Genomic DNA, 26,397 nt, shown 5'->3' with positions numbered 1-26,397 from the left:
GCACAGACATCATTCTGCACAGTAAAGCCTAAACAGCCAACAGTGCATGGGGGGGTTTAATTAACTATGTAGAAACACCCATGGATGACAAATTGAGTTTCATGTACAATCTTGTTTCTATTGAAGGGGTCTGGAGTCCGTGCAGTATTTTGGAAAAGGGTATGTCAGCCTGACAGAGTGTATTCTTGTGTTTAATATTTCTGTCTGGTATGGATATTTTACGTTAACAAACAAAAACAAACTAGCCAGGGTTGTCAAAACAGCAAGAAAGACAGTTGGCTGCAAATAAAAGTCTGCACTGGTTAATAGCCAGGCCAACAGACTCATGTCCAACTGTTAACGCACTGTACAGGCTACAGCTTGTCAGACAGGTACACACCTCCACAGGTTTTTCACTCACTATCTTCAGTGTCTTAGGCGCGCATTCAGCCATAAACGACGCATTCAGAAACACACTGTATCTACGAGTGAGAATGAGGATACATTACATAGCATGGTCAACACAGGACAGTCTTTGAAAGTCGATAGCCTTCATACAATGTGAGTAATTGGATACATTTTAAAGGTTTTGTTTCTGGGGAAGAAATCAATTCTTCAATATATTTCTTCGGAAACTGGATATTAATCCACAGCCAGTTTAACAAGAAAAACCACAGGCTCCTTTATTGCTGAATAGTAAGTTGTGCTCGGTTTGGTATGGCATGCACACAGCAGGTCAGAAGAATTTGTACAAAAGGGGCCGCTCTGTCTCAGGTCTGTTATCTGTTTTTTATCTATTTATCCAGCAGATGTTTTCGAAGCGAAAACAGGAGAAAGCAAAGGGTGCCGAGAATAGTGTCAGAGAGAGAAGAAAAAAAGAGTGCTGTGGGTTAACTCATCAGTCAACTGAGAAACAAGTAAGTCTGGCCTGTGCTGTCTTATTTGCATGTGAGTTTTTGAGATGCCACCTGACTGATCTGAGCTTGAGTTTGTCAGGTAAACAGACAGATTTGTAGAGGAATAGAAGCAATTGACTGAAGAGACAATAATGTAGCATGCACGCCAGTGAATAAAGCAGAAAGAAAGGATTGAACAGAGTCTCAAAACAAGGTCTGGTTTGAGTTAAAAAGTTATTCCTCTGTCTCTCCAGCTAACAGCCATGAGGTTTTGGAAAACTTTGACATGCAAAGTGCCAGAATATATTGTGTGGTGTTTTTCTTTGTGCGAACACATGTGCACCAAAGGTTTTGTAAGAAGTTGTTGCATCACAAGTCTCTGTGAATCTTAGCTGGAATTTTCTGTAGCTCAGATGTGTTACAAGAGAGATTTTTTTTTCCTTTTGTGGGTGGAGAAAGGAGAGGCAGTAATGTTAGGCTGAAAAATATTTCAGTAATCTGTTGAGACATGATGTCAAGATGTTATGCTGTTAGGCCAGGTGGTGGGGCAGTACATCTTGTGACTATATTTGCACAGCACTCACACACTTGTTCATGTATTCCAACAGAATAGAGTGTTGAGGATAGCATATGATAATCAGTTATTATTTAATATGGGTGCCACCATTTAAGTATCTCATTCTCTTCTCTCTGTCTCTCACAATTCCTTTCTCATTTACTCAACCACCCACTCGGAAAGAAAAAGACAATTAGTAAAATGATTCACTTTGTGCGAAATTCACAATGACTTTAAAATTGGATGACTCAAGCTATAAACTGGATTGTGTCAATTTGATTGTGAAATGGGCCGGTCAATTATGCTTGAGGATGGAATGACTTATATCGGACTGTGCTGCTGAGGCATGCCAAAGTGAATGACTTTGCTTCTTAAATTGTAATCTAGGTTGATGTCACTTTTCTTGTTGGTACTATCCATTTCCTGTGTCTTCACACTCTTTGTTTCTGTGTGTATGATGACCTCTTCATGGTTAGAGAAGTAAAATGCTTCTAGATTCAAATGCAACATATTTATATTGTATTCCTTTGTGCTTATCTTCCTCAGGTGTTCTCACAACCAAGATGGCCACCTTTGACAACAATAAGTCCACCCTATTCAATACCAGTGCCTTCTACTGTAAATTTCGTGAAGATTTTAAATATATTCTGCTTCCTGTCACCTATGCCCTGGTCTTTGTAATTGGCCTGGCGCTGAACGCCACAGCGTTGTATGTGATTGTGTTCCGTACTAAGCGCTGGAAGCCGTCCACTATCTACATGTTCAACCTGACGATGTGTGACACTCTCTACATCTTCACTCTGCCCTTCCTCATCTATTACTACGCAGATGAGAATGACTGGCCCTTCAGTGAACCATTCTGCAAGCTCATTCGCTTCCTGTTTTATGCCAACTTATATGGTACAGTTCTGACATGGTACTGACCCATAAAGAAAATATGACATGATATGGTATCGTTATGGCAGTATGATAAACTACAAGATGATATGATACAATATAATATAATGTAGAATATGTAAACAGTATAATACAGTACATAATGATGTAATACATACAGTAACAGTATGGTATGATCATACATACTTCTAATACAAGGCTATATAATACAATATGTTTCACTAGGCTACACTAAGCTAAAATACTATACTCTACAGTAAGATACAATACAACACAACAGCTACAATAAGCTGCGCTACACTGTGCTATAATACATATACAATGCTGTATGGTACAAACATTTACAATATGATATGATAAACTAAAATACAACAATTACTTAATACATTTAAAGAATGGCAGAATATCATGCAATAGGGTGTAATACATCAAGATGAATTTTGATGCAATATGACAATTTTGTTTAAAATGTACATATAATATAGATACAAAATGATACAATTGGATGTGATATGATCTGACTTGAGACAACACAGTGAGACACAAGTCGATGAGACACACAATACATTAGGATGCCATGCAATATATCGTACTATACCATATCATAAAGACAGTATACTAAAAAATACATACTGATATCAAAAATGCTAACTTATATGGTTTAAATAATATGATGTATTAAGTGGATTTGTATGAGGTACACATTAATAGTCAGTGTGTTACCTACAGTAGATGGCAGTCGCATGGCTCCGGTTCGGAGAAGCAGACACGTTTTGTTAGTGCCCTCAGCAGCACATTGCTTAGCTTTTGTGTATATACTCTGCATCTCCAAACTGGGCACGTGCTGAGTGTCATCTACTGAAGGTAATACACTGACTATAAGTACCTCATACAACCCTGCTTCAAAAAATGTGAACTAACCCTTTAAATATCGTCCTGCAGGTTCCATTCTGTTCCTGTGCTGTATCAGTCTGCACCGGTTTGTGGGCATCTGCTATCCAGTCCGCTCCCTCCACTGGGTCAGCGCTCGTCGGGCCAGGCTGGTATCTGTGGCAGTGTGGGCCTGTGTTTTATTCTGCCAGGCACCTGTTCTCTACTTCTCAAGAACTAGGTGATTTAAATTTGTAAAATGTGTCTTTCTTTCTTTCTTTCCTTTTCTCTACTTACTTAATATCCCTTTTCATTATATTGAAAGCGTGTTTAAGTGTAGACTATTGATTTTTGGTGCAAACCAATTTGGCCAAGTACCTTATTTTACAACAACAACAAACCTGCTATCTACCAAATTTACATTTTATTCCCTCTCTTATCACTCCTATTTCTTTTTCTGTGGTTCAGTGCCCAACGAGGCAGCAGTATCATTTAATAACCCTGAACAACTGTAATCGCTATCTCCTTCACCAGGGATGTGGACACCGAACGGGTCTGCTACGACACGACCAGCCCGGAGCTTTTTGATTACTTCCTGGTGTACAGCTCAGTCGTGTCAGTTCTCATGTTTGCCCTGCCCTTTATGGTGGTGATGGTGTGCTATGGCCTCATGGTGCGGAAGCTTCTAGAGCCTAGCTGGGAGTCCGAAGGGGGAGATGGGGGCGAGAGGGGGGGCCTGGCAGCGCACCGTTCCAAGCAGAAGTCAGTGAAGATGATCATCATCGTGCTGGCAGCGTTCATGCTCTGCTTCCTCCCCTTCCACCTCACCAGGAGTCTGTACTACTCCTTTAGATACCTAAGGCAGGTCAATCCAGCACAGGTAAGGATAAACACTTGTTTTAGAATAATAAATGTGTGCCATTGACTTTAAAAGCTCAGTTTATTTTAATTTTATTTTTTTATTTTATGTGTTGATCAGATCAGCTGTAGTTTACTGGAGGCCTCCAGTGTGGCCTACAAGGTGACCCGACCTTTTGCCAGCGCCAACAGTTGTCTGGACCCTATCCTTTACTTCCTGGCTGGGCAGGATGCCCGCAGCAACCTCACCAAGAAGAACAAGTCGGCTTCAGTGAAACCAAAAGGTGTGAGCCAAAGCTTAACAACGCAACTCTGATCTGATCTCAGATCTTGGAAAAAATGCAAATGGTTATGAGGACAAGTCTTGTACTATGTATGGAGAATGCACTTTTCAATCTTAAATGTCCGCCAGTTGTCTGTTTAGCAAGCACACAGGACCTCTGAGAGTAGGAATCTCTCTATCTCGCAAGTGTGGAGTTAAAACCAGGGAAACACTTTAAAATCCTACTGCAAAAAGTCTTAGCATAATTCATTTATGCTAAGAGTTCAAGAGTTTTACAAAGTATAGTGGAGCACACTCTTAACAGGTTCAGGCTATATTACAGAAACTTCCTAACTTGCAGCTACTGTCTTAAGTCTTGGTAACCTTTAGAATTTCAATGTATATTTTAGTATGTTTCAGTATTTAGGAGTTCCTTACCTGAGATAAGATAGGATGAAATAAGATAAGGATTTATAAAGTTAGGATTTGCTTCTCTGATACCAAACTGGGAAAAAGACCCTTTCTATCCTAACTTAAGATAGGATGATTCTGTAATAATGCCACTGTAATTACATGTTCAGATTTGACCAAATGTAAAAATCAAATATATAGTACAGTTACAATGACTGCAGGTTATAAATAAACATCTAAATCATTTAGTGCATTCCTAAATTAAGGCATTAAAAGGATATCTAGAGATTATATTTTTACTTATGTTTGAAATGCCACAGTATAATGTAGGGACAGAACTAAACTACACAGTTCTCCATAGGTGGGTTTTGTTGATGATTCTAACACCTGTTGTTTGAATGTCTGTATAGGAACAAATTTTTTTTCATCAGCTCTCCTTACTCTGAGCCACATATCAGACAAAGATAGCGTGTGTGTGTTCAGCCACTTTTATGGTTTTTGAGGTTTATTTTGAATGTCCCATAGTAGTATGTGCATGTGTGTTCGTCACTTTGTGTCACAAAATGTGAAGGAATTAATAATTAATAATTGTGTTATAATAAACATCTGTACATGTTAACAAAATTGTTGTAGTGATGCATTTTTATTATTTTCCTCATTTTGTGTCAAGTATTATATACGTCATATACAGCATAATCACTGTAGAATAAGTCTCACTATCATTTTGCAAGACATTGTCTTAGGAGAGCAGGTTTAGTAAAGTTTAGAGTCTTTCAACCCACTAGATGTCGTCAGAGCTTCATGGGGAGTCATAAGGGCCTTCTTAATTTTTAGGTGGTGTAAGAAAACGTATTTTTAAATATGTACTATACCTCATCTCTTTATTTATTTATGTGAAGAAAACTACATTAAATTGTTATTTTGAAAGTTTTGATTATTAGATATAAAGAAATAGATATAAGAAGAAGAATTTAGAACATAATACATTTTTAAAAACCTTCACAGGATAAGGGCACAGTGAAGACCTGAACGCAAACTATATTCACAGAGCCTTCAATTTCAGAGATAAGAAAACACTGAACTGAATAAGCATATTAAGTAGTATGATTATTAAAAAACAACAACATAATACAGACAGTGAATTGTATAGAACCAAAACATTTCAGAAAAACTCATCTCTGATGCAATATTTACAGGAAATAGATTAAAATTCATCCAAACTTCTCATTTTACACAAACTTCCTGCAGTTATTGTGTTCACTATGTAGGTTAAATTTATAGTTTATGAGCTGTTCAGAACTGTTATTGTTATCCATTTAATATAATATGAAATATACATAGTCACATAGTCAGGAATCATCAGTTTACTCAATGAAAGGAAAAAGGTTGGCCACTAACTGGTATTCATGTTTTCTTTTAATGTTTCTGATAACTGGAACCATACAGCCTCTGAGCAGCTGAACAGAGTACTTAAAACCAGAGTTAAACGTCACATCGGCCTGTTGGTTATGAGTTTGGAAAGTATTAACTGTAATTAGTGGGAACACAAACTTTAGTTGCAGGGTAGCTGAGCCACTTGGTAATTTCACTGGCATTGGCTGACTTAATTTATGTAATCAGTGGTCCTTTTATCTAATAAGCACAAGACCACCACTAGGGGGTTGTACTGCCTTACAAACAAGACAGACTAATAGCTGATGATGCTTCAGGAGTTTTAACTAAGTTTGACTTTTCGTAGTTCACCAGACGTTCACACTCAACATACAACAGCAAACAAACACTAAAACACCACATCAGTGTATGTCACCAGCAAGAAGAGCAAACGAGACAGCATTTAAAATACACCTCTTCTTTATTTCAAGAGTAAAAACATCATACAGAAAAATGTAATATTATAAATGCAATCTACAAACTTGATGAGATGAATGTTTTTGTTTTTATCTGTCCTTCCTACCAGCACTTCAGCTTGAAAACATAAAATAATAATCCTAATGATAGTAATAAAAACAGATCAAATAAAAACATGTAACTGTTGCAACCAATAAATATCCAGTCCTCCAGACATGTTGTCATATTCCTCGTAGCAACATAATAAGAAAATATGAAAATGAGTAGCTAAAAAACCTCTATGATTATAGTACACTCTTTAAAACCCATAAGGATGTAAACCGAAGCCAACTGAGCTGCATGACTTTGAGGCATCTCAACCACTAATCCTCTGCAGCCACTGGTTGGTTTCTTTAATTAAACAATAAAAAATAAATATGTGTGTGTGTATGTGTATGTGTGTGTATGGGAGTACTTTCTTACAGTTATTGAGATCGCATAACTGGAGTCTGGCTATTGCATGTGTGTGTGTGTGTGTGTATATGTTGAGGACTTTAAAAGTTCATGATTAGAATGGAAAACCGTAACAGTTTTGCAAAAGAAGAAGAAAACACTGAAATGTTGCTTTCAAATGGTGAAAAAAATCATACATGTCATGCTGATTCTAACCAGCAGTTCACCTTATATACACACTAGTGTGACAGAGTTTACCAGTTTTTGATTCATGGATTACGAATGTCACTTATTGGTGCAGTGTGGATCACCTCATACAAACTGTATGCTAAAAATTATAAAAGCCAGATATGGTCTGTTTCTCTATACCCACCCATATTTACATATATACATTCATTTACATGTTCTATTCTACAAAAGTTATACCTACTCATCTAGATTTTCACCCCAGGACCCAAATGACAATTGTAGCATCTAACTGCCATTGGGATGCAGTGTTGTGAAAAAAAAAATATATAAATAAAAAAAGGTTGTGATACAGTATAGGGACCCGTGAAAGAACACATTTTGGCCCCTGATCACCTACTTGGATAGTGTAAAGAGCTAAAAGTTAGAAATGTGATCAATGCTGACTGTGGGTGCAGTGTTTCTCAAACTCTCAAAGGTTCACTGAGTGAATTGACCTCTGTGCATGCACCAAGCTTCTTCTGTTAAGACTACATTCAACATCTCCAAGGTCTAAAACCTCAACTCACTGGCAGTTCCTACGTGAGCAGAAGAAGAGAAGCTATATCACTAAACTTATGAAAAATAGTTAAAACATCAAAATGATATTGACTTTTAGAATTTTTTTTATAATACTTAGTAGTGGTGCTACTGTAGTCTTTCATCAAGTGTCGTCTGAAGAATACAGAATTATAGAGGTTTTTATTTCAGCCGAGCCAGATTTGCTGAGTCGGTTGGTAATGAAAACCTTCCTTTCCTTCCATTCCTCTTTTTTACACTGAAGTGAAGATAAATGTTTGTTTCAGTCTCACTGCTCTTTGTCTTTTTGACAGTAAAGTATTCCACAGTGTTTTTGTCCTCACTTCGTTGTTCACAAGAAAGACTGTGCATTTAATATAATGGGTGTATAAGTGTAAGTGAGTACATCTAGATGTGCATGTCTACATGTACTGCATGTGTGTTTTACCCCGTGTCTGTTTTTTTTTACATGGAAGCACAAATACAGGGGCTAAGAGTGCATTTTTTATGATCCAAACTTTTGTTTGTTTTGTTTTTGTTTACTCCTTCTCATCCTCCCTTTTAGTGTCAGGTGTTGACAACCTTATCACAACACTATACTCTCCACCCTGCCCCCCGTGTGTATCCAACAAAAGAACTTTCTCTTTGTATTGGGACAGTGAATGAGTGAGTGATTTGAGTTGAACTTCCATAATGGTAAATCTGTAAAGTAAAATGTTTTTTTTTATGTAATAATAAATACATTTATAATCCTCTTATCGCGTGAATAGAAACAACTTCTTCCAGCAGGAGGTGGCTCTTGTGGTTTCTCGTTGTCACCCTCCCTGCCAGCTGTCAAGTCATCAGCGAATGATGAGGTCATCTTCAGCGAGGTAGCGTTATCATACACCTTCTCTCTGTTCCTTCACCTAAAAGAGAGAGTCCAAATGTCAAGGAAGTGGCCTGATCAGGACATGAAGGACAGAACGAAACAAGAAGTGAAACAGGTGATAATGAGCCTTTTCAAAGCACATTAGTCTCATTAGTCCTCATTTGGGATGATTTCGCTGCAGAAATGATTGCCTACTTAAGGCATTTTAGGACATCCAACAGACAGATGGCCACATGATTACTGTCACTGCTTCAGAGTGTTGTGTACACATGTGCAGAAATAGACAAGAAGAAACAGAGGAAGCTCATTTCCTAAATCCTTTTAGAGACACTCCTCTGATAAACCGATCATGAGGACAATTTCCTTTCCCAGTGAAACAGACCACATAATTCATTGATGGTCAGAAGAATGTGAGTTGACATGCTAATGATCTTAAACCACTTTGCAGCACTTTAACTGTGGAAGCAGAGACACGATTAGAGCAACAAGAGAGCGAGGGAGAGGGGGCTGTGTGTTGCAAGTTGTACCTCCTGACTCCAGATGATGAAGAAGAGCAGAAGGGTTTCCCTCCGAACAGGGAGTTTCGTTGCTCCTGGGATGATGTTTTAGTCTCCACGGTGATGGGCTTCTGCTCAGGGATCTGAGCAACTTGAAATCTGTCGGTCGAGCAAGAGATATGATCACTGCTACATTCCAGCCTTTCTATAACTTAACTGGACTGTAAATGACTTGTGAATATGTCAGTGGTGGAAGAAGTATTTAGATCCTTAGATTCTGTAGATTGATGTAAAAATGCATCATTACAAGTAGAAGTCCTGCATTCAAAATTAAGTAATATGAGCAAAATGTACATAATGTATAAAAAGTAAAAGCAGTTGAATTATTACAAAATGATATTATTGGATTATTATAACTGATACTGATATAACCAACTGAGCTTGGTTGAGGAGGGGCTAATTCTTCATAATTTTTATGTAACTGGATACTTAACTAGCTCTCAAATAAATATAATGGAGTAAAAGTACAATATTTCCCTCAAAAAAGTGGTGTAGTAGAAGTAAAAAGTAGCAGAAAATGGAAATACTCGAGTAAAGTACCTCCAAACTGTTGTTAAGAACAGTACTTCCCTGAAATCTGAAATCAAATTGTGGAACAGTAACAGTAACAGTATATTTCCATTGTGTCATGTGCACTCACCTCCCCACAGACAACACAGTCAGCTCTCCCTCCTTCCTCTCCTTCACTTCACTCCCTTCCACTTTCTCCTGTACAGTATTTGGCACGGCAGCTTGCGTATGGTGGGTGTCGACAAACACTCCCCCCAGCAGGGGTCTCTTCTGCTGGTCGGTGGATGTGTTCAGGGAGGGCAGGATGAGGGTCTGGGGGGGCTTCAGGGGATCTTTCAGGGAATCCAGGGGAGGTATGAGGATAGGGGGCCACTTTCTCTGGGCACAGCGGGTGCAGCGGTAGCCGTGTTTTGGGGCCAGGCCGGAGAGGCCAGAGATAGTGTGGAGGTGGGACTGATGGGGGCACAGCCTGGGGAGGGAGCGGAACGGGGACAGGGGAGACAGCATCGGGAACCTGGGAGGAAGAGGATGAAGAGGGAGTGAAGAAGTGATCAGTTACATTTTAAAACAATTTCAGGCATTTTTAATTCAATTTAATCAACACAAATGGTGAATTTACCCACAAATAAAAAATATGGTTTGTAATTCTGGAATCATCTATACGAGATATAGATTTCTGAACACACACATACGAACACACACCCTCTCCCTCATCTTGGTCCTATATAGGGCTATATATCTATGTCATTCTTTTTACAAAGATTACTAAAATACTAGTCTTGTCAGACCACACTGTCTTTTGTGCTCTCCATTGCTTCCAAAATGTCCGTACTTGTTTAGGGGGTTTTTGTAGCGTAAATAAAATCAAAACTGTAAATTGAAATTCATCCAGGGCTCTTTAGTTTTGGGGCTTTCCATTGTTCTTTTGTGCAGCGAAAGGCAAAGCTAAAAGAGATGAATGTAGCTGTGTGTCCCTTGTGTTATGCTGGGCAGTGGGTGACCTGTAGTAACCCCAGAACCTCCCACCACATACACAGGATCTGAAAGCTTTCCAGATTTCAGTGTGCATATCGCGTGTGTGTCAGAATGTTCTCGAATCTAAAGCTCACATGTTACAGCAGCCCATTGAGCAGCAGCCGCACACTGCCAGAGGCCCCCCTGACGCCTCTCGCTACTGTCGATGTGTCACACACACTGGAGTGCATCGGATCAAATTGTAATAATATTGTGAGATAAGATGAGCTGAAATGATTCTTTGGGATAGGCTGGGTCTGTAAATTGGAGCATAAAGATGACAAATGATTCATATGTCTTGTCCTTCCAGTGCCGATAAACACAGCTTGGACAAGTCGAAACACAGAGGTGCAGATTGTGGTGTAAAGCTGCATGTTGTTAAACTTTTTAGCTTAACTTCTGACTACTTGAGTAATTTTAATGGCCGCAGATTATAACCCAAATTCCAACCACAACTGCACTTGGTCATGTAAATCGTGTGACTTGGAGCTAAGCGACAGCCAGTGAGCTTAGCGACAGACAGGGTGTTTAAGCCTCATGACTCAAGAGACAGCAGTTACAACTGTGTCAGACATTCATTTCAGACTGGCAGGAATGAGTCAGTGCCAAGTGTCGGCCCACTCCTACGCTACCACTGAGGTAACGTAGCCTGCATGATCTGATGTGTATTACTGTTTTACTTTCCATTTCTCTTTGTTGAAACAGTACAGAAAGAATCGGTTACAGGTGGTGTCATATTAACAACCAGTGGAGGCGCTATAAAAAAAAAAAAAATTTAAATATAGCACAAGCATCTTATTTTTCCTGTTTTTGGCACAAGGGTGATATGAATCAGATTCAAGTGAATCATTCAAGAAGTGAAGGCCAACAAATAACACTAATCTTACTGATTAAACCACAGTAATTTACTGTGGAGAGCCATTTTGTTTTTCCTACTGCAACCAAAGAAGAAATAAAACTGGTTTGCAATGGAAAATATGCCCTGTTACAATAAGTGGATTCACATTGAAACGATGTGCAATGTTAAAGGTGGTTGTGAATCAACTGTTTCAACAATCCCTCATGGTAATGTCTACAGTGAGAAGAAGAGAGTAACATATCTAATGCTAAGAGACCATATCTGCCCAAATAACTTTCCTACTTTCAATTTTCTGTAACTTCTGGCAACATTTGATCTCCCTCTATCTGTCTGAATCTTCTTCCATACACACAAACGCATACACACTCAGGCACACAGATTTTATTAGAGCCTTCTTCTTAATGATTCATTGCCTTGCTCTCTCTAAAATCTTCTTTGCCCCTGTGTCCAACTTAACCTTGAGCAGCATGACTGCGCAAAAACTATATGATAATTTGTATGTGTGCAAGTGTGTGTGTGTGGTCTCATACTTGATTGACGAGCCTTTGCTCATGGCCATCTGTTTGCTCTCGTACTCCAGCAGCAGTTCCTCTAGTGCAGCAGCATTTTCTGAAACACATACACATAAACATTCAGATAAGACTCAATCAATGATGTCGACTACAGAGTTTTCTCTTCCAGTCAATACTGTAACTCAGAATAATCAAACTGTCTGCAGGAATGGGGTTTTAGACCATATTAGAGGTTTATAAATAACATTCATCTCTGTGCTTATTGGTAATTGATTATGAAATTGAACTGCTGTGGGGAAAAGTCCAGATAACTTACAGTTTGTTCTACACTGTCTGAGTTCTTATAGGAAATGTAAGAAACTCACAGTAATACCTAGAATATGCGCATGGCTAACTTTTTGATACGTAAACACAAATTGGAAACATTTATCACTGCTGTGGACAGCCTACATGTGCTGCTGACAATGTTATATTATATCTCCAGTCCAAAAATTTGTGTTAGAACCTCTTTTCACTTTTTGCTGTGTTTGCAGTAAAAAAGTCAAACTTACTAGGGTTTGGTTTCCCTCTATTTCTAACATTAATCATTTAGAACAGTCTGAGTTTGCAGCAGTGGAGACGTGTTTGTGGCGTACTGTGATGACACTGAAGCCACAAGAGATAACATGGCTCTGACCACTAGCTCGGAAGTGACATCACTGTTGCTCAGCACCTACCTTTCTTCTCAGTGATGAGGCGAACCAGAACACTGATGGTGTCTTCATTCAAGTCGTCAGATATGTAGGGACAACTGTTACCTAAAGCAAGCACAAAAACACAGACAGAGAGTCTTTATCAACAGACACAGATTTTCAAATACTGTATATTGTATTTTAGGTTCTAGATCTAATACATTTACATTTTCCTCAGTGTAACTCCATGGTTAACATATGTCTTAATACATTTAGGTCACAAGATGAAAATCCCCCCAAAAAGCTAGTAAATATATCTGAGTTAAGACGGTAGAATAGGCCTATATTATAGCCTATACTCATTATATTTTAAAATATATTCTAGAAGAAAACAATGACTGAATATATTGCTACATATTTCAAACTTAATGTGCAGTCCACCTATTTATTCAAATATAAACTTTAATATATTAACTTATATTTTTGTTTATTTTAATGTACAGTATCCTGTTAGGGCTATATATTATATATCATTATATAAAATCTACATTATTATCAGATGGATTTTCTTTAAACAACAACTTTACTCTAGAGACAGAGCGAGCGCAGTTCACATAGTGCATGTCACTGCTAGGATATTGTGCCCCACTGCATGATGGGACTGATAAGGATGGATGCGGATGACTGAACAGCAAAGAATAGATATGCCTCCATGGCAACCCCCCGGCCATCCCATAATAGCACAGCACAGTGAGGCAGCTGAGAGAAGAGCGATGAGGGCGAGGGGGGTCCAGAATAGCTCACTCAGCGATCACACTCCATTCAGCACTGTTGAAACACACAGGGCTCTATGTGTGTGTGTGTGTGTGTGTGTGTGTGTGATGCACCAGACCCCCAATGCCAGTTGACTGTGTGTATCTGTGTGTTGCAGAGCAAAATGCAACTGTATAGATGTATTAGTGTCTATGTGTGTTTCTGTCTTTCTTGCATAAGCAGTGTCAGGCTGTTGTTAGGCCATAACAATAGCTCTGTCTCCACAGTGGCTGTTGCTATGTGAGGATAACGGCATCCATTTCACAGTGTGGCACTCATTCTCTTCTATTTATTACTTCAACAAAGTCTGACCCATGTGTTCAGTGTTTCAGTGTCAGGCTAATTAAGGCACCTGTCAGTCATCTCGTTTTCAGATGAGTTTCAGAAAAAAGAAAACTGCAGCAACTACCTTTCTACTCTGCCTCATGGCTGAGCTTCATGCTGCGTAAAGACAACGTTTCAGATTTGACTCCAGCTCACAGCATTTCTTGTATTATCGACCCCCACATTTGCCCTTTCCATTTCCCTCTTCAGCTTTCCTGTCTCCAGCTCAGCTTTATTCAGAGTTACCTCTGCAGAGGCTGATTTTAGCCCTGCAGAGTTAAGCTCGGCCTTGCTGCAACTCATCCCCGTGGGTGTTCCCCCTGAATGGAGATGATGTGAAAAGTGCTGGGGTAAGAAGGTTACCTCTAACCTTAGCCCTGTCAGGACTACAGCAGAGAGACAGACAGACAGACAGACAGACAGCGCACTGCAACAGGGATAGTTACATAACAAGAAGAGAGAGAAAGAAGAGGAGAAATAAAGTCCTCTTGCAGCATCCAAAGCATCCTACTGCCATCTGATCATTCATTTAGTCTTAATTTTCCATCTGCAGTCTTTTACTTCCTTACATTACCGACTTTCTTTATTTTTTACTAACTTTATTTGACTTTATGCTCCCCTCTCCTGTCCTTTATCTGTCCTCCACATGCATGCAGACTGATAGCTTATCACTGCACCACTGCATCATCTGTCCTCAAAGCTGTGCTAGAGGAAAGAGAGTGAAGGAAGCGATAAGGTGTCCTAAAATCACCTAAGTTGCCGTTCTTCCAATAGACAACACTACATCGGTAAAACATTAACATAGCCATTATCTTTAATTGGGCCTTCAGCTTTTTAAAAGTGATGAAAGGTTGGTTGGGAACTTATAAATGTGCTACTGTCAATTCACTGTGGAACTCACTGTGAGACATACAACTTTTCATGTTTAGTTAAGTTGAGTTTCATAGGGAACACATATAGTCCGCTTAAATAGCGAGGCATTTCTACCACAGAAGACCCCACAAGCTCTAGAAAAGCAGATAAAAACTGGGATAGAAGAAGAAAACTTCAGAAAATAGGACAGAGAACAACCCAAAGAGCAACAAGGAGAGAAGGAGAAAGAAAGAGGAGGTATAAACCATGAGGTGAAGACCTGATTGAATTATTGATCTGGCTGGGAAAGGAGAGAAGGATGCATCGTATCATATTCAGACAAGAAGGGGAGGGAGAGTTAGGGATACAAGAAATCGGATGAATGGAGAGTATAGGCTGACAAAGGGAGCTGTGGGGGATGGAGGTTCAGGGAGTTTCCCCTTAGGTGCAGGGACATCTTAAGTTTCACAACAAAGTGCTCGGAGAGGAGGAGAACAAGCCTGAAAACAAAAGGCAGAGATCATTGACAGAAAGACTGTTGCTATGACCTGTCTGTCTGCGCAAATGACATTATAAAATGAACATTCATACAGGACTTGTTTCGAATATATAAGCAGAGATTGATGTTTGAGGAGATTTTTGTCATTCTGCAATGCATTTTATTTTTAGCCTTCATTTTCTGCTGATGAAACAGATACAAGTACAAATCTGTTGGGTCTTTGACCAGATCTGCTGGCCCTGGATCACCCTGGTCTCCACTAAATCCACTACACAGGCTTATCTACATGTGATTTGGTAACAATACAAAAGCTCTCATCTTTGGCTTATGCACCAAGAAGCATAAAAGACATAAAGACAAAAAATATGTTGGTTAATGGTGTAATCTTTAAAATATTGGTATGGTGTGCAGCTAACCCTTTTGTAATTGTATGTAACTTCAGCTCCAAGTAGAGCATGGCTGAGTAATTCTGTAGTTCTGAATTGATGTTTTTTTATGTCATGAGTAATAGTTTTACTACTTTAACTATTAGTGACTTAAATAAGGATAATTATGTTTGCATCTGTGAAGACTTTTTAATCCTTATGACTGATACAGTAAGTTATCCAGAGCAGCAGGTGTTGTGCAAACAGTTTCTTGATGTGGGGCGTGCAGACAGAAAGTCGGATATGTTGAGGTGGCAGCTGCGCTCTGACGCTCCCGATGCCTGACACTACGTATGGTTACGTACGTGACTGTCACACAGCTTTCCTCTGAGCCACGCACCATCAGGTGAGTGAGGGAAAAGCCAGCTTAGCCTTTAAATCTGTTTATGCTTACACACTACATGACAGTAACGGCCAGTCATGTTAGCTGTCTGTCTGCCGCAGTGTAGTGAAGCTGATAAAACACAGACCGCCTGGATATACTGTGGAACAGCAGAGTGTAATACCCAATGAAAACAGTATGTACCCATCTGAAGAGTGCAACGGAAACAACTAAGCACTCAGGCTGTCGGTGTCTGGGCTACAGTGGACTGGACAGTATACACAGATTGTAGTAAAGCATAAAAAAGAATAGCAAAATAGTAAGTAAAATAATACTTAAAAGTGTAATGTATTAGTTATTTAACTTGATGAGCTTTTGATGTAGCCTCTGCAAGTCAAAGGCTGCTTAAAGTAATTGTACGACATGTTGGGAAAGACCCTTATTTGCGTTTGAGTTAAAGGAGAAAATTGATACCTAAGTTACAACCAGCCGGCTGTTAGGTTAGCTTAACATAAAGACTGGACACAGGAGGAAACTACTTCACTTCTAAAGCTCACTAATTAACATGTTATATGTCTTGCATAAACCAATATAACTGATGGACAGGGCCAAGCTAACTGTTTCCTCCTGTGTACAGTATTTATGCTAACTGTCTGTTGGCTGCAGCTGCTTAACTAATGAATATAAATGTGGTACCGATCTCCTCATACTCTCAGCAAAAAAGCAAAGTGTATTTCTCAATAGTTCCAAAATGAACTATTGCTTTAAGCCATGTCTACTTTTTGTATCAGGCAACCAAGTGAACACAATGGCAAGTTTGTAATGTTTGCTGAATTGAATGAACTCTCTCTGAGTCACATTTTGAGATTGTTCAACCATACATTTGTCCAAACACCTCATAGTCGACATAGTTTATCAAAACGTCATGCACTTCAGGTGGAAACCTACCAGAAGGCCAAACTTCATTGTGAGCCCACATTTTAAAAAAGCAAATCCGAGCAATGCTAGAGTAGATAACATATCCCATGTGACTGGAGGGTTTTACCTGCTATACAAACCCGAGAACAGGTACAGGTCATCAAGTACGATGGACGATGGAGAAAATATGGGTGTACTTCTAACATTGTGTGCACGACAATGTAGGCCTACAGCAAGTTAAGATGGTGTTTGCTTCACCATCAAGATCAAACCATGTGTTACAACTGCCACAAGTGAGTTGTCATCTCACAAGAACAGATTTCTAAGAGGAAAATAATGATTTCAATTTGAGTCAAAGGCTGAAGTACTGCAGGAGCCTTCCAGGACAATAAATACTCTATTCTAAAGGACAGGAATAACATGGACTCATGTTACTCTGAGACCGTGTAAACCACAGAGAACGGGCGTGGTAACTCAACACCTGTTTTATTGCTTGTCCACTCTGTGTCTGTCTTTATCTCTCTATCTTTCTTTCTAAACTCTCTTTAGTGATTGGTATTCCATTTATTGATGTTCATCACTCTTTCGGTTAATACCGCCAAATCCCTCTGCCTCTGTGTTTTCTCTCTGTGTTTACCCAGAAGTCAGTTTCTCTCTGACGTCAGTAGGGTGAGTGAGTTGATGGGAATGCTTTTTTTCCCCTTTTCAGATAGGAAAATTCAAGAATAACAGTGCGTGCTTAGGAAAACACAGCATGACATGTAATGACCCCTGTAAGGTCAAAGTTGAAAGACACGAAAAAGCCTACCATGCCGCTTTGCGTGCAGTCACATCACAGAGATACATGGACTGTGGCTGCACACAAAGACACCCTTTGGGCTTGGTTTGGCCTTGCCCTGACAACACTTAACCACATGGTGTGCATGGGTGTGTGCTAATTTGGCATTTTTATGGGTGAACGTGACAACAACCTGAACATAAATGCCAGTTTCAGTAATCACTCTCCCTGCTACTTCCAATCTTTTGCTCTCTTTTCTAACGTTTTCTTCTTTTCTCTCATTTGCTGACTTTGCTCTCTGCTCTCAATATCCGTCATTCATCACTCTCACCTTCTTTCTGTGGTGTGGCAGTTTCTTCATCCCCTCCTTCCTTGTCAGCAGAGCAGCGGTATCCCTTCTTCTTCAGGATGTTACAGATTAGGATACCCAACAGGCCCATCACGCAGAAGATGGGCACCAAAGCAAACACAGCGTATTCCGCCGTCTTCTCCTCAGCGCTGCGTACCACTGTGCCGTTGACCGGCCCTCCTGCACCGCTGGATGGACCTTTGCCTACTGTACGGACCGTTCTGACATGCAAAGATGCTGAGAGAAAGGAGAAGAAGAGGAATAAAGAGAGCAGGGGGCCAGAGCAGAAACATGGTTATCGCCATGAAGAAGAAAGCGATGATTGTGAATTGAATGATGATATGACCAGCATGTAAAGTTTAATACATTTTCAGACACTCGCTGCAGGATCATGCTTACTTTTCACACAGGGACTTTGGGTGGAAACTTCCCCTGTGGCAGTGGAGTGAAACCTGTGAATGGAAAAAGAAAGAAGAAAGAAGAGAAAAGAGCATAATTAGAGAGATGGACAGAGAGAATGAAAGAATGAATCAGCGGTTTAGCCTGTGGCATATTTTGTTTAGTGCTTGATGTTTCCTGCCCATTGTGGTGAATGACATAGTGTGTGTGTATGTGTGTGTATGTGTGTGTGCAAGTGTTTTCTTGTTTTTTCGACACAGACAAAATGAGAGGGATTAATTTAGAACACATAAAAGTTTACAAGATAGGCCTACATGTTCGAGCAAAGCACTTTGAATGTCAAGCTGTAGGCAGATTAGCTAGCACACAGGTAGGCCGATGGCAGCAGCCCTTACCCAGGCAGGCAGTCTCCACAGACGGCATCAGAAGTCACAGTGCCAGGGGTTGCAACCTTACGGCCGAGGATCTTGCAGGAGGCGTGTGGACGGCAGAGTGCAGAGTCGGTCGCATTTGAAAAGCTTCCAGTCGGGCACAATCGACACTGCACTTCCTCTGTCGGACTTTGGATCTGCCCACAAGCCTGGCAAGAAAAAAAATTTCTAAACTCAGAAAGAGGCTAGAAAAACATGTAAATAAAAAGTCATACAGTGTTACAGTGACTCTGTGAGGAGCTGGTAGGTAGCCAGGTATGGAGGACAGGGTAATTAAGGAACATGGGGTGACAGTGTCTTAGGGGACACAAAAGTAATTAAAAAGATCACAAAGGCACTTGATAGGAACCAATATTGAGATATAATATAACCCTCATAGCAGGTTAAGTTGTTATTAATCATTTTATTCCAGTTCATAGTCTCACCTTGGATGGCTCCTGGCCAGCAGGGCATTGCAGACACACACACCCTTCCCCCCACCGACACTGCACTGCTGCAGTCCCACCACAGCCAAGCACCTGGAAGACAGACAGACATACACACACAAGCTCATGAGTCAGTAGACTTGAGTGAACACACTTGCTAAATTATGATCTACATGCCACTCGGTCTGAACACAAACACAAACTTGCACATATTTACCGTGAGAAGGACAAGAGCTGAGCAGCAAAGGTGGTTCCTCATCTTCTTCAATGTATTCTTCTATGTACATATGATCTACAAGATAAAGGAGACAGAGACAGGTCCAAAAAAGGGTTAATCACATTTCAAAACATGGTCAGGTTCACATACAGTACATATATGGGGTTTAAAGTGCATAATAAAAGCACAATTTAGTGACCTTTTAAGGGTCAAGGAACGGTGTCTACTCAGATATGGAGGACATACAACAACAAGACATATCACAACATAATTGATGACATTACACACACTGTGCATAAGCATAAGCAAACTCACACAAAGCCACACACACTCACGTGGCGGAAAAACACCTGAGTCATTTTTGTGACTTATCCAGAGCGCAGTGACCCGAGTGACAGAGAAGTAAGAAGCAGCTGCAAATGCCGTAAATAACATTTAACATGAATCAGGTTCTTTTTTTGGAAGGGAGTGAATGAACCAGGGCTTTTCTGTGGCTATTTTTGCAAGCGAGTACTCACATGTACATTTAAAGCACCTAATTATGCTGCAATATATTCATTTGCCAACACGTGCTGATTTTCTCAACACTTGACAATTAGCCGCCCCTGGGATGAGACATTTCCTGACCTTTAGGCCTGTTAGAAAGTTTTTTTTTTAAGTCTACATGGATGAGTTTACATATGTATGCCACAAGCTACTATATTGTGTTACAGCAAAACATTGTTGTCATCTGAAGTTAGCTATTTGCAGTCGGAAAGTATTTGACAACAGCTTATTTAAAATAGAATTACTCCTCACAGTGCACATGCACGATACACATTCATTCGCACACAGAACAAGTGGTGGTTCAAGGACTTTAGGTCCATATATAGCATCCTCACACTTACACTGGCTAACCCTCAAATCTGAGTTTTCCCTGCTTAACATGTAGCACGTCAAATTCAAGTTGTATAAACATGATGACTATGATATTTTGTCACATTAAAAAACAGCAGAGCACATCAGTGGCCACCCAACAAGCAGAGGATTAAGGTTCAATTCATGTGATAGCAAAGTGCTGAAGTGTCACTAAATAAGACAAATTCCTACTAGCTGTTCTCTAAACCTAAACTTTGGCCCTTTTTTATTGTCAAAGCCTCCAGATTTGTGTGACTCACTCTACTGAACATGTGATAACAGTGTGACACATTAAAAAAATGCATTCCCAAGATTTGACTATCCAGCATCCAATAAAAAATACGACATAACAACACTCAAACTGCTATAACAATATAAAGATGTAAAAATAATTTTGCTCCACTGTGTGCGCTACAACACCCTATCAATTAAGCAACTGACACAATAAAACAAGAACGTTTGCTCTATGCTCTAATTTGTGGCCACAATTGCAGGACTGTGAATTCACACAGGACCAGTATTATCAGGTTGAAACCTCATACTGTCCGCAAGCAGCACGTTATTTATGGTGGTTTTACTTTTAAAATTATAGACATTATAGACAGACTTTAACAACATAAAAGTCATTTTTGCATTTATCCCAACTAGCCTTACATGACAGCCCTTGTGAGTAGGAGCACATTAGAAAACAGACTGACAGCACAATGTTACAAATGTATAATGTTTCTACTCTGCACTTTTGTCACGGGAGGAGAGAGTGAATGACTTGTTGGCCCCAAATAGGCTTGTAAAACAGCCACCGACCACAGCGCACACATGAGAGGTATATGGAACGAGGAATGACAGAAGAAAATATTAGAAACTGAAGGAATGCAGTTAGAGGTGCAGAAAGAGAAAGAAAGTACAAGACAGAATAGGAAAGTGGGAGAGGGGAGAAATACAGGGCAGCATACTTACCCCAGACTTGCAGCTGACTGACACAGTTGCCGTGGCAACTCAGCGAGGATGCTGTGGTATGCTGCTACAAATGCTGAGTCAGGACTAAAACTCAAATATGCTCTAACTTTCTTACAAGCCGTCAAGACAACACAGACTCTTGATGAAAGTCGTATTGGGTGCTACTTGGACAAGTAACTCTGACAACTATGGACCTCGCAACGAGAAAGTAAAGATTCAAAATCTGAAATTCTAAAAAGATCTAACTGTGAGACAGAGTTAACACTAAAATGATACTTGGGAAGTCAGAGAAGTGACACAAAATTCAGAGTCTGTGTAGCTGAATGGAGAATTCAGTGTACCTGCCTATGTCTTATACTGTCACTCTGACCACAGACACACCCCTGACATCCTTAGCACATGCCCCTTCTAACACAGCTTGTGTGTGTGTGTGTGTGTGTTGGGTGTGTGTGTTATGTGTGTGTGTGTTTATGTGTGTGTGTGTGTGAGGGTGAGGCCACTTTAATGCACCATCTTCACCTATGACCACGCAGCAAAACATGTTTTAAACATTAGTTTGCAAGCAAATCAACACTTCTTCTCCAGTCAAACCCATTCATTCTCTTTCTCTGTGTGGTCAGCACACACACACACACACACACACACATAGCGACACACAGCACATACACTGATAAAGGATATTCCTAGTGCAGTTGGTGGAACTAGGTACTTTCACTCAAGTACTGTACTGAGGTACAAATTCAAGGTACTTGGTGCTCTTCCTTGGGAGTGTATTTCAGTTCATGCAACTTTATACTTCTACTCCACTACACCACTACATCATAGTGTATTTTATTTTTTACTCCACTACATTTATCTGACAGCTTTAGTTACTAAAGATTACATTTCTCATACCCTTTCTGTCCAGTGAAAGCCATGTATCCCCAAATTTGGCGTGTTGGAAGGTTTGTGATACACACTGACGGATTAAATGTGTTTTTATGGGTTAAGAAAAGTTAAATAAAATATTTAAACCCTCATGATTTGATGGAAAATGCATTGTCACAAAGTTGCCTTTTTAGAGATACATGGTTCTCACAGGACAGGGACACTACCAACATATGATGATATTATAGAATGTGATGCACTGATATATAAATATCAATAATATGTATATAAGTATGTGTGTGTACCTGCATGTGTAATGTATATTCAGATATTTTACTCAAGTAAAAGAACTAATACCACACTGTTAAAATATTCCACTACAAGTTCTACTACTGCTTACTTAAGCAAAAGTATGTAATTATTATCAGCTTAATCTACTTAAAGTATCAAAAGTGTTTTACTATTATATATGATGTATTTTGATTAATATTACTGCTGCATTAATGTATATGTTCAATTTTACTGATGTTTAAGGTTGAGCTCATTTTAACTACATACACACACACACACACACACGAACACACATATTAACACACATCTGGAATTCCATAACATCCAGCCAACACCAAGCTGTGCCTTGTACAAACAAGAAAATAAAAAATGTAACGAGTTTATGATTTTGGTCCGGCGAGGCCCTCATGCCAATGACAGGCTGCTGAAGCATAATTTTAGGGAGGAAGAAAAAGATAAAGCGAGGACAAAAAAAACACTAGTTTGAAAAAACAACACAGGGCTGGAGGGCAAGGACCGATAGAGCTGTAGAGGAAGAAAAGAGGGAGGGAGGGATGGAAAGAGGAGAAAGTGGCAGGGAGTGAGATTGCTAAAACGTCAGCCTGATAGCATGATATATATAGAAGCATTTGTTAAAATGCCATACAGACCAGAGCAAGAGGCTAATTACAAGTCACACACGCGCACATATACACATATACACTTATACACGCAGGAAAACATGCACCCTCACACACATACACAACACACACAAAAGCACACAGCTGAAAAATGAAAAAAAAAAAACTATCAATAAAACGACAATGATAGAGAGAGCAAAACAAAAATGGGACCTACAATTAAGTACCTCTTTTTATAGGAAAGTGTCAAGTAACAAATTGGATCGGGTTAGAGGGGTTGAGGAATGTTTGGTTTTCCACAGAGAACCTCACTTGACCTCCAGAATTGCAGTCACTGAAACGACTAGACTTGAACTCCAGTGAGGTGAAACTGATTTATTGTGTGATGAATGCACATAATCAGCAATCATCATTGTACAGCAGCACATTGTTTTTCAAAGGTTGGGTTAAGAATCCAACATACAGGTACACTGACCCCCGATAGAGAGATTTGAGAGGTTTGAAGGTCAAGAAATGTCCAGTTCAGACTGTCTTCACTAAAGTTATTTTTCCATTTTCTTACTGGATTACATTTTACAACCCTAAAACTTATTGTTATTATTAATGCAAAGATATCTGGCTAAAGATATCTGCTGAGTTTGTCAACTCTTTCACCTGCTGGCTATCCACAGGTCAGGAGCAGTAAGTGTACAGCAAACACATGCAGTGAAAATAAAATGCATGTGAAAGCACGTCCAAAAGGGATGTTCAAAATATGCCAGCTCCCTGACCACGGCCCTCAGAAGTCAGCCATTCACAGCCAGGCAATCCAAGCCAGCACTGTCTGCGTGTGATGCATTTGCATTTAAATCCAATTTGTCTGAGGTTTTTCCCCACAAACCCACTACAAAAGTGACCGCCACACGTGGAACTTCCACTGGACCTACAGGCACATGACCGCCCCTGTGTCCAAGCGTGGTCTTGTCCGCCTTCAAACACCCATTCTCCTCTTCCTCCTTCCATAACAAAGTGCTCCTCAGACCTACAGCAATGCACAGTTCTTCTTCATCTTTTAACCTCATCAACATATTTAACTAAAGTTTAGGAAATTTGATGAATTATTTGATGAAAAGGACTGATACCACTTGTATGTCCATCTAAATATGAAGCTGCAGTGAGGGCAAAGTTGATTTGTCCTGTCCAAAGGTAGCAAACTCCACCTACCAGCACCTCTAAAGCTCAATAAACAGACCTCCCATAAAATCACCAAACACCTCAGCTTTTAAACAAGATATAATGTGTTAATTGATTAGCTTTAGATGTGCTATTAGGCAGATTTTATTTCCTTTAGACAGGTCAGCTGTTTTCAGTCTTTATGCCAGACTAACAAGCAGCTGGCTGTAATATTTTAAAAGCAGACATGAGATTAATTTAGGCTATCAGCAAGAAAGTGAAAAAGGTGTATTTCCAAAACGTCTAACTATTGCTTTAAGAAATCTTAGATTCCATATTCACCAACCTTTAATCCCTACATTCCCCACAGTTTATAACTATACAACAGAAACTCTTGTTTTTGGATCCTTTTCTTGCAATGTCTCGAAGGCCTTTTTCTCACCTCATGACAAACTCACAAAACTAAACCTTGAACTGTCAAATTTTTCTTCCACGTGCCCTTTCTACCCTCGCTAGACTTGCGTCCTCTCTATTCAGCTGTCAATCCTGTTATTGCTCTTTTATTGTTTACACGTTTCCTTCTTCATAACCGGACTTGCTTCGCGACTGTGTCGGCCATGTGCTTTGGTCAAATGGACTTGTGGGTAGAAGGAGAAAAGAGGGAAAGACAGAAAGAAAGAGAGACAAACAGAAGGAACAGAAACAGAGGGAGAAAAGACAGGAGCGGAGAAAGAGCAGGATATAACAGGAAATTAACACCTCTGAGAATATCCCAGTGTACACAACAAAGAAGCCAACACCCACCATGACTTTGTCATTTTATGTGAATGGACGAAAACAACAAAAAATTTAAAAACACCTCAAAGGAAAGGGAGAAGAGCGTGATGACTTTTTCCAAACTGTAAAATAGTAATTACCCGAAACCCTTGGTGCTGTTGTTTGACACATTCAAATAACAAGTCGTGACAACATCAGATGACCAGTCACATTTTCTGTTTTGTTCAGGGGACCTAAAAATAGCAATAATAAAGAAGTAATGGCAAAGTCATGACAAAACATGGACATTATTCTATTCTGTGGTGGTTTTTGGGGCGAGGACCGAAGTCTTTTTCTGGTTCCTTGATGTCATGCAGCAGCTGAGCTGAGAAATCCTGCTGGATGAAGCTGTGAAGGAAGGAAGGAACCACAAAAGAGGAAACACAAGAATGAGTGGAACTCCTCGCCGTTCAGTGTGAGGTGACTGAGCGGCAGGATAGATCAAGGCTAAAGAGGGGTCAAGCTTTATTGGCTTCCAAACAAGATCTCAAGTACACAGGATTCTGGTTAGACGTGAGACTCTGGTCTTATTTTAAATGCCACAATGTATTTTAGTGTCAAGTCCACGGGCACAAAAATACAGTCCGTCATGCTTACACTTGGAAGACCTGTAGCTATACCTCTGTAAACAAATTCTGATCATAACAGTGAAAAATGAGCCATTTTCTGAGTCAGAAGCTTTATGGATTGGTGACTTGAAACAGGATTCTCACATTAACTCTTATAATTGAGACCTCTGGTTTGTTTTCTGTCCAGGAAGAGCAAGACGGTTTCATAGCTAAAATGCTATAGGTCTGGCCTGTAAACATTCAAACTCTTTAGCTTAGTCAGTCAAGTCAGATAAATTGGACTATCGACAACTGACAACAAGAAACGAAGAAAAGAAGGGATAAGGTGCCATGAAGGCCTCAGATTCAAACTTCAAGGATTCAAGGATTCAAGGATTCAAGGATTCAAGTTATTTATTTTTATGTGCATTAAATTGCCATCTGTGCATTTTCATACAAGGAAAATCTTAAAATAATGATAGTAAATACATATTGGGATGGGGACGGTGATGGAACGGAAGGTACACTTCCTAACTAATGTTGATTTATGAGTTGAATGAATGTGATATGAATAAATAAATGTATATATAACAAATGTTTTAACCAAATGTGAGCTAATTACCAGCTTTTACTTCAGGACGTTTTAAATTATATTTCGAGATAGGTATGTTTTCATTAGTGTATAACCACCTGGAAATAGGAATCAATGTATTTTGTTACCTACCATCCATGAAGTCCGCCATGTTGAAC

The 26,397-nt window shown here is 39.7% G+C and overlaps 2 protein-coding genes across 4 annotated transcripts in view; one reads left to right on the top strand and one right to left on the bottom strand.

The window, feature by feature from the left end:
- The window catches only part of LOC118341247 (P2Y purinoceptor 2-like), a 6,811-nt gene extending 1,469 nt beyond the window's left edge, over nt 1-5,342 (top strand). Inside the window, exons 2-6 of one of the 3 annotated variants that reach the window (XM_035679455.1) lie at nt 789-896; nt 1,978-2,331; nt 3,271-3,439; nt 3,733-4,078; nt 4,178-5,342. In XM_035679455.1, the coding sequence (XP_035535348.1) occupies nt 1,995-2,331; nt 3,271-3,439; nt 3,733-4,078; nt 4,178-4,372 (1,047 nt within the window). In that variant the 5' untranslated portion in view covers nt 789-896; nt 1,978-1,994 and the 3' untranslated portion in view covers nt 4,373-5,342. Of the gene's footprint in view, nt 1-785; nt 897-1,977; nt 2,332-3,270; nt 3,440-3,732; nt 4,079-4,177 lie in introns of all 3 variants that reach the window. The other 2 variants (XM_035679454.1, XM_035679456.1) reach the window with 2 other exon arrangements.
- Nucleotides 5,343-6,604: 1,262 nt separating this feature from the next.
- The window catches only part of relt (RELT TNF receptor), a 27,933-nt gene continuing 8,140 nt past the window's right edge, over nt 6,605-26,397 (bottom strand). The window contains exons 2-11 of the mRNA XM_035679495.1: nt 19,500-19,574; nt 19,283-19,375; nt 18,822-19,006; nt 18,427-18,479; nt 18,010-18,264; nt 12,793-12,873; nt 12,095-12,173; nt 9,822-10,205; nt 9,152-9,280; nt 6,605-8,661 (exon numbers count right to left, since the gene is read on the bottom strand). Coding sequence (XP_035535388.1) covers nt 8,658-8,661; nt 9,152-9,280; nt 9,822-10,205; nt 12,095-12,173; nt 12,793-12,873; nt 18,010-18,264; nt 18,427-18,479; nt 18,822-19,006; nt 19,283-19,375; nt 19,500-19,541 — 1,305 coding nt within the window. The 5' untranslated portion in view covers nt 19,542-19,574 and the 3' untranslated portion in view covers nt 6,605-8,657. The remainder of the gene's footprint in view (nt 8,662-9,151; nt 9,281-9,821; nt 10,206-12,094; nt 12,174-12,792; nt 12,874-18,009; nt 18,265-18,426; nt 18,480-18,821; nt 19,007-19,282; nt 19,376-19,499; nt 19,575-26,397) is intronic.

This window comes from Morone saxatilis, unplaced genomic scaffold (genome assembly GCF_004916995.1).
Source record: "Morone saxatilis isolate NCDOM2014 unplaced genomic scaffold, NCSU_SB_2.0 Contig8, whole genome shotgun sequence".
Taxonomy (NCBI): Eukaryota; Metazoa; Chordata; class Actinopteri; family Moronidae; genus Morone; species Morone saxatilis.
Note: the sequence above shows the minus strand (reverse complement) of the source record. Positions and strands in the feature narration are given on the sequence as shown.